General features: G+C 42.8%; 1 protein-coding gene and 1 long non-coding RNA gene across 4 annotated transcripts in view; one reads left to right on the top strand and one right to left on the bottom strand.

Annotated features, from left to right (window-relative positions):
• Positions 1-459: 459 nt before the first annotated feature.
• LOC127006645 (ceramide-1-phosphate transfer protein-like) overlaps positions 460-16,405 on the bottom strand; it is a 19,390-nt gene continuing 3,444 nt past the window's right edge. For both annotated transcript variants that reach the window (XM_050876795.1, XM_050876794.1), the window contains exons 3-6: positions 11,059-11,116; positions 10,369-10,534; positions 4,976-5,148; positions 460-898 (exon numbers count right to left, since the gene is read on the bottom strand). In XM_050876795.1, the coding sequence (XP_050732752.1) occupies positions 767-898; positions 4,976-5,148; positions 10,369-10,534; positions 11,059-11,116 (529 nt within the window). In that variant the 3' untranslated portion in view covers positions 460-766. The remainder of the gene's footprint in view (positions 899-4,975; positions 5,149-10,368; positions 10,535-11,058; positions 11,117-16,405) is intronic.
• Positions 771-16,405, top strand: part of LOC127006647 (uncharacterized) — a 26,339-nt gene continuing 10,704 nt past the window's right edge. For both annotated transcript variants that reach the window (XR_007759682.1, XR_007759681.1), the window contains exon 1: positions 771-913. This is a non-coding gene — a long non-coding RNA (uncharacterized LOC127006647). The remainder of the gene's footprint in view (positions 914-16,405) is intronic.

Below are 16,405 nucleotides of genomic sequence, written 5' to 3'. Positions count from 1 at the left end.
TGCACTGTTATATAATCATCCATGTCATTGGTATATATGTTAAATAAAATTGGTCCTAGGATGGAACCTTGAGGGACGCCATAACTAACGTGAATTTTCGGGGAGAGAGAGAGAGAGAGAGAGAGAGAGAGAGAGAGAGAGAGAGAGAGATCACAGCGTCAAGGTTACGTGGTGTGCGAGTAACCTGGTGGGACGCGTGAGTCACGGTGCCGCCCGTCACCAGGAAGTTGACGGAGTGTCGCGGGGCCCCTCGTGTTGTTGTTGTTGTTGTTGTTATTATTATTCATCGTCATCGTCACCATCATCTATTATTATTATTATTATTATTATTATTATTATTATTATTATTATTATTATTATTATTATTATTATCATTATTATTATTATAATTATTATTATCATTAGATATCTACCAACACCACCGCCGCCACAATAGCACAGGACAGTCACGATAAAAAAAGTGTTCCAATCTTTGTATTTAAATTCAAATTAATGGATCAGGAACACAGATGACAAAAAAGAACAAAATAGAAAAATAATCATTACAAAAATATATTCCCATAGCTTAAGAAGGAAAATACGAAGAAATACGGAGGGGACACTTGGGTATCAAGAGAAAATTTAGAAGTATATGAAACATTTACCGACGTAAACACAATGACTGGATGAATGAGTCACGTTAATTGTACCATCCTTCTTGATCTTTTCCATCTGTGCCCCGGCAGGTCACGGTGGCATGGGGTCCCTGCGGAGAGCCGGGTCCTGCTCAGGGGAGGTCTAGGTAGCCGTACTGCTGGTACAGGCTCTGCGTGTAGTCGTAGGCGGCCCGGATGGCGGCGATGGCCTGCTCCATATTCAGCCGCACGCTGTCCGACATCACCGTCTTCCCCTTCATCATCTGGCGGGCGGAAAGGTGAGGATCAGTGTGTATTATTATTATAGTAGTAGTAGTAGTAGTAGTAGTAGTAGTAGTAGTAATAGTGGCACCAGTTGTTGTTGTTGTTGTTTTAAATAATATATATATATATATATATATATATATATATATATATATATATATATATATATATATATATATATATATATATATATATATATATATATATATAAATGCCGGGTACCTCCTGTAACGTGTTTCGTTTTGGAAATATTTGGATACCGTCTTTAGTTTTGAAAAAAAAAAAGATAAAGTCTGTAGCTTTATATAGATAATTATGTCTGTAGTGTTGCAAAGATTAGGATAACTTCTTTAGTGTTGGAGAGATTAGGATAACATTTGTAGTGTTGCAAAGATTAGGATAACGTCTGTAGTGTTGCAAAGAATAGGATAACGTTCGTAGTGTTGCAAAAATTAGGATAACGTCTGTTGTGTTCCAAAGATTAGGATAACGTTTGTAGTGTTGCAAAGATTAGGATAACGTCTGTTGTGTTGCAAAGATTAGGATAACGTCTGTAGTGTTGCAAAGATTAGGATAATGTCTTTAGTGTTGCAAAGATTAGGATAACGTCTGTAGTATTGCAAAGATTAGGATAACGTCTTCAGTGTTAGAGAGATTAGGATAACGTCTGTAGTGTTGCAAAGATTAGGATAACGTCTGTAGTGTTGCAAAAATTAGGGTAACGTCTGTAGTGTTGCAAAGATTAGGATAACGTCTTTAGTGTTGCAAAAATTAGGATAATGTCTGTAGTGTGGCAAAGATTAGGATAACGTCTGTAGTGTTGCAAAGATTAGCATAACGTCTGTTGTGTTGCAAAGCTTAGGATAACGTTAGTAGTGTTGCAAAGATTAGGATAACGTAAGTAATGTTGCAAAGATTAGGATAACGTCTGTAGTGTTGCAAAGATTAGCATAACGCCTGTAGTATTGCAAAGATTAGGATAATGTTTGTAGTGTTGCAAAGAATAGGATAACGTATGTAGTATTGCAAAGATTAGGATAACGTTTGTAGTGTTGCAAAGAATAGGATAACGTCTGTAGTGTTGCAAAGATTAAGATAACGTCTGTAATGTTGCAAAGATTAGGATAACGTCTGTAATGTTGCAAAGATTAAGATAACGTCTGTAGTGTTGCAAAGAATAGGATAACGTCTGTAGTAATGCAAGATTATGATAGCGTTTGTAGTGTTGCAAAGAATAGGATAACGTCTGTAGTGTTGCAAAGAATAGGATAACGTCTGTAGTAATGCAAGATTATGATAGCGTTTGTAGTGTTGCAAAGAATAGGATAACGTCTGTAGTGTTGCAAAGAATAGGATAACGTCTGTAGTGTTGCAAAGATTAGTATAACGTCTGTAGTATTGCAAAGAATAGGATAACGTTTGTAGTGTTGCAAAGAATAGGATAACGTCTGTAGTGTTGCAAAGATTAGCATAACGTCTGTAGTATTTCAAAGAATAGGATAACGTTTGTAGTGTTGCAAAGAATAGGATAACGTTTGTAGTGTTGCAAAGAATAGGATAACATCTGTAATGTTGCAAAGATTAAGATAACGTATGTAGTGTTGCAAACATTAAGATAATGTCTGTAGTGTTACAAAGATTAAGATTACGTCTGTAGTGTTGCAAAGAATAGGATAACGTTAGTAGTGTTGCAAATATTAGGATAACGTCTGTAGTGTTGGAGATATTAGGATAACGTCTGTAGTTTTGTATAGATCAGGATAACGTCTGTAAGGTTGCAAAGATTAGGATAACGTCTGTAATGTTGCAAAGATTAGGATAACGTAAGTAATGTTGCAAAGATTAGGATAACGTATGTAATGTTGCAAAGATTAGGATAACGTAAGTAATGTTGCAAATATTAGGATAACGTCTGTAGTGTTGCAAAGATTAGGATAACGTATGTAATGTTGCAAAGATTAGGATAACGTAAGTAATGTTGCAAATATTAGGATAACGTCTGTAGTGTTGCAAAGATTAGGATAACGTTTGTAGTGTTGCAAAGATTAGGATAACGTCTGTAATGTTGCAAAGATTAGGATAACGTATGTAATGTTGCAAAGATTAGGATAACGTCTGTAATGTTGTAAAGATTTCCTAAAGTTTGTAATGTTGCAAAGATTAGGATAACGTCTGTAGTGTTTTAAAGATCAGGATAACGTTTGTAATGTTGGAGAGATCAGGATAACATTTGTAATGTTGGAGAGATCAGGATTACGTTTGTAAGGTTGGAGAGATCAGGATAACGTCTGTAATGTTGGAGAGATGAGGATAACGTTTTTAATGTTGGAGAGATCAGGATAACGTTTGTAATGTTGCAAAGATTAGATTAACGACTGTAGTTTTGTAACGATCTGAATAACGTCTGTAATGTTGCAAAGATTAGGATAACGTCTGTAGTATTGTATAGATTAGCATAACGTCTTTAGTGTTGGAGAGATTAGGATTACATGTTTAATTTTGGATAGATGAGGATAACGTTTTCACGTTTTTAGTTTTAGTGGTAGGACAGGATAACGTCTTCGTTTTGGAAAGATTAGGAAACGTCTTCATCTTTATATAGATCGCAGTTTTAGTTGTAGAAATACTGGGATTCACTTGTCTCCACGCAATTTTCGCCTTTCTAAAGAATAACAATCTTAGAAGTTTATATTTATACTTGTATAGATAGTTTATCAACCCATCAATTCAGGCCACCACCTCTGCACAGATTTTAATAAGTTGATCCCATAATAAGGAAACCAGAACTCTACTGCATAACCGAAATCAGGTTTCACTAATAGATCGATAGATAGCAGTAGAAGGATACAACCATTAACAGTGTTAATATAGAGGACCTAACAAAGTGGATGATACTAAAAGAAACACATAACCGCCCCAACAGCAATACCAGCTGTAGTAATAATAGCAGTGGAATTTATAGTAATATAAGCATCAACAGTAGTAACAGTAGAAGCAGAAACATGAGCAGCAGTAACAGCATAGCACCAACAGAAGGAACAGGAGTAGCAGTAGAGATAAAAGTATTAGCAGCCGCAATGGTAACACATAAGCACCAGAAGAAACAGTAACAGATTATTTACGTTAATTTGTCAAGTAAGCCGCTTCCCTTCCCTTCCCTCATCAAAGGTTTACCATTAGTCAGCCCAGAGGCAAACCACGCCCCGCCCCCACCTCAGGCTGCACATGATTGGCGGATACTTAGAAAGGTGAAATCCTATTAGTGGTTGCTGGCTGGTATGGATGAAGCTTGTTTTCGATGTTGACGTCAAGAGTTAGAAGGAAAGAAGGAAGGGAGGGGGAGAGTTGGGAGGGAAAAAGAGGGGAAAACGTTAGGAAGGGAGTTTTAGAAAGGAAGTTAGAGAGGGGAGGGGGAGGAAGTTAAAAGGGAGAAGGGGGAACAGGGAGAGATGTGATTCGTATTGTAATATTCACGACAGGATAGTAAGTTTGACCACAACCCAAAAAATCTGTGTCCGTTCAACGCAGTGGTATCCGTCACCTTAAGGCACTACACAAATAAGCGTTGGTCATGGCGCTTACACCTATAATCTCAAACATTCTGGCGCCTCAGCACACTCGTTAGACAAAACTTTCATGGGGTGTGGTGTTAGTACTTCCATGGGTAGTTTTAAGAACCTAGTGATAGTTTAAAAAGGTTCCTGCACCGTGAATGTGAAAAAGGTCTATAAGTACTCGATTAATCTCCTTTTTCGACCTGAGGAAATAGCAGATGTGAGAGGCAGAAGCGTTTGATAGAATACGGGTTCAGGACTCCTATTCTCAATCGTGTCGTCGCCTTAGTACATCAGCTATAAAAGGCTCTCGTAGTAGTACTTTTAGAGATTTCCATGGGTGTTTTTCATGGACATAAGGCTTATGCGCCATGGACGAGAAAACACCCGTGGGAACCCGACTAACCTTTATGGTCTTCGAAAATGGTCATAAGGAGAGCCCCAAGCTTTTTAACATGCAAGCCCAGGAGAGAAGGGAACGCCAGCACCCTCGCCCTCACCCTTAGCCTCGCCCTCACTCACCTTCTGCATAATCGTGGCGTGGGAAGACATGGTGAAGAGGGCGGTGGAGGTGGTGGCCTTGATCAGCGAGTTGTGGTGTCTGCCCAGCGTGGCGCCGTACACACGGGACACCTGCCCGCCGAAGAACCCCTCCTTGGGCCTCAGCAGCAGCCCCAGGAACTCCATCACAAACTCTGGTAGGGAATGAGAAGACAAGGACGGTTAGAAGAGAATAGAGGAAGGGAAGGGAGTTAGAAGGAGAGAAGAGGCACATGAGAAGGGAGTTAGGAAATCAGAATTAAGAAGGAACTTAAAAGAGAAGGGGGTAAGAAGATAAGGGAATTTGGAGATTAGAAGAAGGGAAGGGAGTTAGGAGATTAGAAAAAGAAACTTATAAGGAGAGAAGGGGATGAGAAGATAAGGGAATTTGGAAATTAGAAGAGGGGAAGGGAGTTAGGAGATTAGAAGAAGGAACTTAGAAGGAGAGAAGGGGACGAGAAGATATAAGGGAATTTGGAGATTAGAAGAGGGGAAGGGAGTTAGGAGATTAGAAAAGGGGAAGGGAATTAGGAGGTTAGAAGAGGGAGAAGAAAAGAGAGTTAGGAGATTAGAAGAAGGAACTTAGAAGAAGAGAAGGGGATGAGAAGATATAAGGGAATTTGAAGATTAAAAGAGGGGAAGGGAATTAGGAGATTAGAAAAGGGGAAGAGAGTTAGGAGGTTAGAAGAGGGAGAAGAAAAGAGTTAGGAGATTAGAAAACGGAAAGGGAGTTAGGAGAGATAATGGAGATGAGAAGTGAGTTAAAAGAGAAAAATCGAGGGAGATAGTTGTGTATGTGTGAGAGAAAACTGTAACGAATAAGAAACGACGAACTGACTGGCTGACGGAGTGGCTGACGAAGTACCGAAATTAATAGATAACTGACTGCCTGTAGAACTAAGATACTGATAAACTTATGACCATCTTCCCACCTTCCTTTGTTTCCTTATTTCTACCGTCCATCAAACCGAGTGGTATAATATTTCCTTCCTTATTTATCACCTTACCAAAGTTTCTCATATCGCTATTAAGAAGTCTGCAAGAGGGCGGTAGGTCTATGCAAGGCAGCTCCTGTAAACCTGACCCCACCGAACATACTTTTAAAAGCTATCAAAGGACCCCAGCACACGTCCTTTCCAGCTATCAAAGGACCCCAGCACACGTCTTTTCCAGCTATCAAAGGACCCCAGCACAAGTCCTTTCCAGCTATCAAAGGACCCCAGCACACGTCCTTTCCAGCTATCAAAGGACCCCAGCACACGTCTTTTCCAGCTATCAAAGGACCCCAGCACGTCTTTCCAGCTATCAAAGGACCCCAGCACAAGTCCTTTCCAGCTATCAAAGGACCCCAGCACACGTCCTTTCCAGCTATCAAAGGACCCCAGCACACGTCTTTTCCAGCTATCAAAGGACCCCAGCACAAGTCCTTTCCAGCTATCAAAGGACCCCAGCACACGTCCTTTCCAGCTATCAAAGGACCCCAGCACAAGTCCTTTCCAGCTATCAAAGGACCCAAGCACACGTCATTTCCAGCTATCAAAGGACCCCAGCACGTCCTTTCCAGCTATCAAAGGACCCCAGCACACGTCTTTCCAGCAATCAAAGACCCAGCACAAGTCCTTCCCAGCTATCAAAGGACCCCAGCACAAGTCCTTTCCAGCTATCAAAGGACCCCAGCACACGTCTTTTCCAGCAATCAAAGGACCCCAGCACAAGTCCTTTCCAGCTATCAAAGGACCCCAGCACAAGTCCTTTCCAGCTATCAAAGGACCCCAGCACAAGTCCTTTCCAGCTATCAAAGGACCCCAGCACACGTCTTTTCCAGCAATCAAAGGACCCCAGCACAAGTCCTTTCCAGCTATCAAAGGACCCCAGCACAAGTCCTTTCCAGCTATCAAAGGACCCCAGCACACGTCCTTTCCAGCTATCAAAGGACCCCAGCACACGTCCTTTCCAGCTATCAAAGGACCCCAGCACAAGTCCTTTCCAGCTATCAAAGGACCCCAGCACACGTCCTTTCCAGCTATCAAAGGACCCCAGCACAAGTCCTTTCCAGCTATCAAAGGACCCCAGCACAAGTCCTTTCCAGCTATCAAAGGACCCCAGCACAAGTCCTTTCCAGCTATCAAAGGACCCCAGCACACGTCCTTTCCAGCTATCAAAGGACCCCAGCACACGTCCTTTCCAGCTATCAAAGGACCCCAGCACAAGTCCTTTCCAGCTATCAAAGGACCCCAGCACAAGTCCTTTCCAGCTATCAAAGGACCCCAGCACAAGTCCTTTCTAGCTATCAAAGGACCCCAGCACAAGTCCTTTCTAGCTATCAAAGGACCCCAGCACACGTCCTTTCCAGCTATCAAGGACCCCAGCACGTCCTTTCCAGCTATCAAAGGACCCCAGCACAAGTCCTTTCCAGCTATCAAGGACCCCAGCACAAGTCCTTTCCAGCTATCAAGGACCCCAGCACAAGTCCTTTCCAGCTATCAAAGGACCCCAGCACACGTCCTTTCCAGCTATCAAAGGACCCCAGCACACGTCCTTTCCAGCTATCAAAGGACCCCAGCACACGTCCTTTCCAGCTATCAAAGGACCCCAGCACAAGTCCTTTCCAGCTATCAAAGGACCCCAGCACAAGTCCTTTCCAGCTATCAAAGGACCCCAGCACAAGTCCTTTCCAGCTATCAAAGGAGGAAACAGCGTCTTGAAGATGGCTAGAGAGAAAAGTTTAAACATGTCAGTCCCCAAACATACACACATATTTGACAAGGCTTTCGTAGGAGTTGTGAGCTTTTCCCTGGATCTTGTTGTGAGCCTGGTGATGGTTTGATTTTACTTAATGAAACTTCTGCACCGCGAACGTGAAAAAAACACTCATGAGAACGCGATCACACTCCTCTTCGGCCTTTGGAGAGAGTTAATGGATGTGAGAGGCGGAAGCGCAAGAGAATTCCGACCACAATCCCTTCCCGGCAGTTGTCGCATGGCTGGCTCGGCTGTGGGACTCATTTAGCGTGTAATGTGAGGTAAAAATGCGCGTGGCCTTGGTGCTGATCTCCGGTTTTTTTTTTTTTTTTTTTTTTTCAGCAGAGGAGACAGTGAAAGGGCGTAGAAATAAAAATAATGAAAAAAAAAGCCCGCTACTCAGAAAAGGTCACAGATATTTGTTTTGTGGGATGTAGGCAGGTCAAAGAAGGGAAAGATTAAAATGGGAGATTAAAAATAAATAAAAAAAGGTCGCAGATATTTGTTTTGCTGCTCCTAAATGTGAGAACTCATTACCCCGGGACACAGAGCAGCAAATAAGAACACCCACGGCTCTGCGGCTTACCACGGGGTTGACAAGGTCTCATGACAACTGTTTTTGGAGATAAGAACTGGTAGCGTACTGACGATACATTTCTTGCCTGCCGACGCGAATCCTCACTTTACCTCTCGGATTTTCAGTCTAAAAACTACCCATGCTGTCCTGAAGACCACATGCACCCACTGAAGACGGACTCTAGGGGGAGCCTATCAAGAGAATCAATCGGGGAGAGGGGCAGCCCAAGCCAATATGCATGAGCGCGCCAATACACACACGCGCGAAAGCCGCCACTGGGGGGCTGGCCATCCCACCCTGGAAAGAAAAGCCTTGGGCCGACCATCAGGCCCCCCAGGCAGAACATGAACCGGCACCAGGCAAACACAAAAAAAAAAAAAAAAAAAAAAAAACTCTACCTGTGGGTCTGCGTTTGTCTTTTATTTATTAGTGATTCGTTGTGTTCCTTCCCGCCGCGGGACTCGTGAAAGCTTTGTTTATGGAAATGTTCATCTTCAAAAGGTACAGACAGGCTACGGCAACGCAACTAAAGTGAGAATAAGTAGAGAAATGGTGGAGAAATGTTTATGCCTCATTTTACTCATTATTCCCTGTCTTTGTGAACTCTTGTCCTCCCTCCCTCCCTCCCATCAATCCCCCCACCACCCATCTCTCTCTCTCTCTCTCTCTCTCTCTCTCTCTCTCTCTCTCTCTCTCTCTCTCTCTCTCTCTCTCTCTCTATCTATCTATCTATCTATCTATCTATCTATCTATCTATCTATATATATATATATATATATATATATATATATATATATATATATATATATATATATATATATATATATATACCTCGATCTATCTATCTCTCTATCGTAATGTCCAGTGGTTACATCGTCAACCCACAGTTGTTGGCGGCAGGCTTTGCAGAAAATATCCTTCAATATGAAGCATTATTTCTCGGTGAAATAATAATATTCAGTTCTAGTGATTTTATCTTCTAAACTCCACTCTAGTTAGCTAATGCTTAAACAATAAAACAAAACAATTCATGTACGTTTATTAGAAGATGATCTATTGAGAAAAAATGTGTGTAGATAGATAGATAGATAAATAAATAGATAGATAGATAGATAGGATTTTTCACGCAACTACATGCTGTATGGATCATTTCTCTAAATATGTTCATGACACAAACTTGTATCTAAGTCATTTAGGGCCCAAACTGTTAAAGTAAAAGAAGCCTGCGATGACACCAGCGGTCCATAGGCGAGGTAGGGGCGGCGGGGCGCACCCTCAGCCTGCCGCACTGTGCACAACTTTGAAGTGGCCACGTTAACCAAGGTAGATACTGTCTGAGAATTTATACTTTATTCTTGAATTGATTCGATATTGGCATATATACTTTTTTTTCAACCACTTTACTTATTATCTATTTTTTGTCACTGTAGTCTCTCTTTACCTTTTAGAGATTGATTTCTCTCGACAAAACCTTCACGAGCATGGCGGTGCAAGGGAAGATGATGTAATACACACGGTACTTGGAGATCTTCAGTTGCCAAAGCGTTCTTAAATCTCATAGTAAATGTCATCATTCCATCTTATCGGCCCGTGCCTGATAAAAACGTCGAATGATAGCCTACGTCCGGCCCTGCCGCGCGATAACTGTATGGTTTGTTTTTACCTAACTACCAACCAACTAACTAACAAAGTCTTTTATTCACTTACCAACAAGCATTCGAACTAGATAACCAGCTGGTCAACAAACTCACTCACCCACATACTTAAACCCACACACACTCACTCATCACTCATTCACTCTCTAACAACTTTCCAAAGTGAACTAAAGTGAAAGAAAAATATTAGAGAATACCCCGAGCTAGGTAGCTAAAACGATATCGCCCTGCCAGTGCTACAAGAGAACCGGGATGGGCAACATTTCGGTCGCCCAGGATCAATTGTTGATCCTGACTTGGCCCCCAATAACCAAATAACCGAGTTGCTAACTCATTCACTTATCACTAAAGCAGCCACTCACTTACCAACAGATTGACGAACTAACTAACCACAAACTGACCCAGGGCACGGTGGAGGCGCAGCAGTGTTCGGGCGCCGGACGGCCTGCCCCCCCGGTCGCCAGGAACGCCCCCGTGGGCCTGGCTCTGCTCGTAGCGCAGCAAGGAGGACACCGTCTCGTAGTGCTCGCCCTCAGCACTCTGCCGGTGCTCACGGAGGATGCTTACCTGGGGAAGGGAAGCTGGTGAGGTTAAGTCATGGAATGGTGGGATAGTTTAGATTAGGTCACCTGGGAAAGGGAAGTTGATGAGGTTAGGTCATGTGGGGGTGGGATAGGGTTGGGTGTTTTAAATTATGTCAGGGTCAAATCATGCGTTGACGTGATAACAGATAGCATACCAAAGTAACACAGTGGTAACCCAGGAATTGTAAAGTCGGGGCCGACAGAGGACCAGGTGGAGAAATTTAATTCGAGCATTTGCCGGAGCAGGATTGAGTACACAAACATCAGTTGGAGGACATTGGGAAATAGTTTTGTTCTGCAGTGAACTAGTAATGACTGATGGTGATTGTCAATTAAGCTCAGAAAAAGAAGCAAAGAAAGAGCTATTCCACACAACACAAACTAATCATATCCTTTCACACTAGTACACACGCACACACACACACACAAAAAAAATAACTCTGTTGCACAAGTCTCGTGACCCCTCAATAAACAACCATAAAAAAGCTGTGGCAGGCCTCATCTCACCTTAGACTTGACTTCGTTGGTAACCATGTTGAAGATGGCACCCAAGACGCCCAGAAACCTGCAGACATGACGAGAGATTAGGGACGCTTAAGGCCTGGTCACACGAGCGTTTATTTCGGCAATTTTATCATCGATCTCGAAAATTTTGCCACCGGCGGCACCGGCTAATCAACACGGCTTGTGTTCTCGATATGGAGGAAGACAATCATGCGCGTCTTGTATTCCCGATACTGAAAACGTTTTGATGGAAACATGGCTTCACCTTTTCCATCCTTCCTCTCTTTCTCTTCTAATCCCCCTAATCCTTTTCCTATTCCACCTCTCTCTCTCTCTCTCTCTCTCTCTCTCTCTCTCTCTCTCTCTCTCTCTCTCTCTCTCTCTCTCTCTCTCTCTCTCTCTCTCTCTTTTCAATGGACCTTATACACCTTTACGTTGTTGCTTTTTTTTTTGTGTGTGTGTGTGAGAGAGAGAGAGAGAGAGAGAGAGAGAGAGAGAGAGAGAGAGAGATACCCCCCTCCCCCCCACCCACACACATGTGCTCACAAACAGACAAACACACATACAACTACACCCCTCCATGACTACACCCCTTCAAAGAATCCCAGATCACCAGAAGTGCAGCTGGCGGCAAGACATCCAAGAAGATATAACTGCCTTGCTAATTTCTTAATTGCCTTTTCCTGCTGCAACTCTACATATATGCCTAAACGCGCCCTCTGTTTTGGTTAGCATCATGTTACCACACAGGATGCAAAATAACCGGCGTGGAAAATTGCCGAAATAAATACTCGTGTGGCAGAGGAGGGGACGGTGAAGGTGAAGGAGACGAAGAAAGGGACGGTGAAGATAGGAACAAAGAAAGAGACGAGAAAATTAGTGACAGATGTAAGCGACAAAGTAGGAGGCAAGGAAATGGACGGAGAGTAAGAGGCAAAGGAAGGGACGGGAAAGGTGGAGACAATGAAAAGAACGGGGAAAAAAGCAAGTAAAGGAAGGCACGGGTACGGCGGAGAAGGCAGGAGAATGAACGAAAAGTACAGTACTAGAAAGAAAAACAAGGAACGGGAAAGACGAAAGAGACGAAGAAAGGGACAGGAAAAGAAAAGACTGGGTAAGAAGCTGTAAGGTAGGAGGCGGGGAAACGAACGGGAAGTAAGAAAAGGAAAGGAAGGAACGGGAAAGACGGAGAAGGCAGGAAAATGAACGGAAATAAGGAAGATGAAGGAAAGGAAGGAACGAGAAAGACGGAGAAGGCAGGAAAATGAACGGAAATAAGGAAGATAAAGCAAAGGACGGAACGGGAAAGACGGAGAAGGCAGGAAAATGAACGGAAATAAGAAAGATAAAGCAAAGGACGGAACGGGAAAGACGGAGAAGGCAGGAAAATGAACGGAAATAGGGAAGATAAAGCAAAGGACGGAACGGGAAAGACGGAGAAGGCAGGAAAATGAACGGAAATAAGGAAGATGAAGGAAAGGAAGGAACGAGAAAGACGGAGAAGGCAGGAAAATGAACGGAAATAAGGAAGATAAAGCAAAGGACGGAACGGGAAAGACGGAGAAGGCAGGAAAATGAACGGAAATAAGGAAGATGAAGGAAAGGAAGGAACGAGAAAGACGGAGAAGGCAGGAAAATGAACGGAAATAAGGAAGATGAAGGAAAGGAAGGAACGAGAAAGACGGAGAAGGCAGGAAAATGAACGGAAATAAGGAAGATGAAGGAAAGGAAGGAACGAGAAAGACGGAGAAGGCAGGAAAATGAACGGAAATAGGGAAGATAAAGCAAAGGACGGAACGAGAAAGACGGAGAAGCCAGGAAAATGAACGGAAATAGGGAAGATAAAGCAAAGGACGGAACGAGAAAGACGGAGAAGCCAGGAAAATGAACGGAAATAAGGAAGATAAAGCAAAGGACGGAACGGGAAAGACGGAGAAGGCAGGAAAATGAACGGAAATAAGGAAGATAAAGCAAAGGACGGAACGGGAAAGACGGAGAAGGCAGGAAAATGAACGGAAATAAGGAAGATAAAGCAAAGGACGGAACGGGAAAGACGGAGAAGGCAGGAAAATGAACGGAAATAGGGAAGATAAAGCAAAGGACGGAACGGGAAAGACGGAGAAGGCAGGAAAATGAACGGATATAAGGAAGATAAAGCAAAGGACGGAACGGGAAAGACGGAGAAGGCAGGAAAATGAACGGAAATAAGGAAGATAAAGCAAAGGACGGAACGGGAAAGACGGAGAAGGCAGGAAAATGAACGGAAATAGGGAAGATAAAGCAAAGGAAGGAACGAGAAAGACGGAGAAGGCAGGAAAATGAACGGAAATAAGGAAGATAAAGCAAAGGAAGGAACGAGAAAGACGGAGAAGGCAGGAAAATGAACGGAAATAGGGAAGATAAAGCAAAGGAAGGAACGAGAAAGACGGAGAAGGCAGGAAAATGAACGGAAATAGGGAAGATAAAGCAAAGGAAGGAACGAGAAAGACGGAGAAGGCAGGAAAATGAAAGGAAATAAGGAAGATAAAGCAAAGGAAGGAACGAGAAAGACGGAGAAGGCAGGAAAATGAACGGAAATAGGGAAGATAAAGCAAAGGAAGGAACGAGAAAGACGGAGAAGGCAGGAAAATGAAAGGAAATAAGGAAGATAAAGCAAAGGAAGGAACGGGAAAGACGGAGAAGGCAGGAAATAAGGAAGATGAAGCAAAGGAAGGACACGGAGAGAAAAAGTCGTAGAGTGCAGAGAAAGGGAAGGGGAGAGACAGACGGAGCTATAGTCTTCCAAATATGTCGAGGCCGGTCTGGCGTTGGCTCCCGCGGGTCCTTTCCTCCCCTCTGCTCTGCCACACAGTCCCAAAACCTATCCCTTCCTCTCAAATGTAAGCTATAGGTAACATATGAGAGGAAAAAATAGGTGTTGGGACTGTGTGGCAGAGCAGAGGGGAGAAATGGACCCGCGGGAGCCAACGCCAAAACGGACTCGACAATTTGGTTTCACTATAGGAGTGTATGAATGAGTGAGGCAGGGAAAGGAGGTTACACTGATATTTGAAGATCATGCGCATATTCAAAACTCTACTTTCAAAGAATCTATAATTACGTACTTACAATGGTTAACTAACGAACAAAAACTATATCGCTGTTGTAACATGGCACACCTAAAAACAAGATTAAGTGCGCATCAAGTCTCCTACTATTTGTGTTACGTGCCAGAAGGAAAAAAAATGAAGTATGATGTCTTTGTCTGACGGCTGGTGAGGTTGACATTGATATATGCTAAACTCTCTCTCTCTCTCTCTCTCTCTCTCTCTCTCTCTCTCTCTCTCTCTCTCTCTCTCTCTCTCTCTCTCTCTCTCTCTCTCTCTCTCTCTCTCTCTCCTCTCTGGATCTGGACGAATAATGCGCAGGGCACCCGTACAGGAGCATAACATGCATATTTGTGTTGGCTGTTGGGGGGACGGGATCGCCGGGTGTGCAGAGGAGGGAAGTGAATCAAGTGTAATTGTTAGTGTTGATGTGTTGTGGTGACAAGTGAGTGTGCATTTGTTTTCTGAATGAGTCTATTGTACCGCAGTCTAAAATCTGATGAGGGAGGCTGTTCCAGTCACGTATGGTGCGGGGAAAGTATGAGTGCTTGTATGCGTCAGTGTTAGTGTGATATGTTTGGTATTTATGGATGTGTGTGTTACGAGTACGTTGGCTGTTTGCGCTGTATGTATGTGGATCAATGTCAATGTGAGTGTTTGTGATCTTGTACATAAGTGTAAGTCTGTGTGCTTGTCTGCGTATATGAAGAGGTTCCATGTTTATCTGTTGTTTGATCCGTGTTGTGATGCCAGGCGTTCGAGTGTGATCGTTTGTAATGAACCTAGCCGCCTTGGTGTTGATTTGTTCTAACCTATCAATGTTTCTGTGTGTGTAAGGATTCCACACCGTGGAGCAGTATTCAAGTGTTGGTCTCACAAGTGTGTCATAAGCTATGTGTTTAATGTCATGTGTGCAACTATGTAAATTCCTCCTAAGGAACCCCAGTGCTCTGTTGGCTGTGGCACTGATATGGTCTATGTGAGTGTTGAATTTCAAGTTAGTTGAGAGATGACGACCAGGATACTTGTGTATGTGAACTGATTCTAAATCTGAATCTCTCTCTCTCTCTCTCTCTCTCTCTCTCTCTCTCTCTCTCTCTCTCTCTCTCTCTCTCTCTCTCTCTCTCTCTCTCTCTCTCTCTCTCTCTCTCTCTCTCTCTCTCTTTCTCCATTTGACTTTATAACGATGCCAGGCGACGAGTAAAAAGATTAGTATGTCAGGCAAAGCGTAGATATGAAGAAAATATTGCATCCAACTGTAAAAATAATCCAAAATCTTTCTTCAGTTACATAAACAACAGAAAGGCGATCAGAAGTGGAATTGGGCCTTTAACAAACAGCGACGGTGCACTAGTGACTGACAGCCAACACATTGCAAACCTCTTAAACAATTACTTTTCCTCGGTGTTTAATACTAACAGTCTTCCTCCCGCTACCACCAACACCACTACTAATGTAAATATCGAGTATGCATTGCCTAATTTTGAAATAACAACCGATGAAGTCCTTAAAGCTCTCCATTCACTTAAAACAAATAAAAGTCTCGGACCCGATAAAGTATATCCTATACTGCTTCAAGAAACAAAGAGCGAAATACTTTCCTCCCTCACAACCGTATTCAATATGTCCTTGCGACAAGGCATCTTCCCTTCGGATTGGAAAAATGCTAACGTGACACCGATTTTTAAGAAAGGAGACAAAAAGATACCAGGTAACTACCGACCCATTAGTCTAACTTCAATTGTAAGTAAGCTACTTGAGAGCATAATTAGAGACAAAATTGTGAGTTACCTCGAAAGCCACTCATTAATTGGGGATTCACAACATGGCTTCCGTAACAAAAGATCCTGCCTATCAAACCTATTGACCTTTTATAACGATCTCTTCTCAGTTTATGACGTAACCAAATCATTCGACGTAGTCTATCTTGATTTCCAGAAAGCGTTTGATAAAGTCCCACATCATAAGTTACTTTATAAATTAAAGCAAATAGGTATTGACGGTCAAGTAAACCAATGGATCGCGAATTGGTTGAGCAACAGACAACAGAGTTGTGATTGACGGATTTAACTCAAGAGTGGGCGCCGGTCACTAGTGGCGTCCCTCAGGGCTCGGTTCTTGACCCAGTGCTCTTCATTATTTACATCAACGACGTGAATGTTAGACTCAATAATCGCATTAGTAAATTTGCAGACGACACAAAGATTGGTAACTCGGTTCTCACTGACGAAGACAGGCAAAGCCTCCAAGAGGATTTGCACAAA

This window comes from Eriocheir sinensis, chromosome 33, assembly GCF_024679095.1.
Source record: "Eriocheir sinensis breed Jianghai 21 chromosome 33, ASM2467909v1, whole genome shotgun sequence".
Taxonomy (NCBI): domain Eukaryota; kingdom Metazoa; phylum Arthropoda; class Malacostraca; order Decapoda; family Varunidae; genus Eriocheir; species Eriocheir sinensis.
The sequence above is the reverse complement of the archived record's forward strand: the minus strand, read 5'-3'. Positions and strand labels throughout refer to the sequence as shown.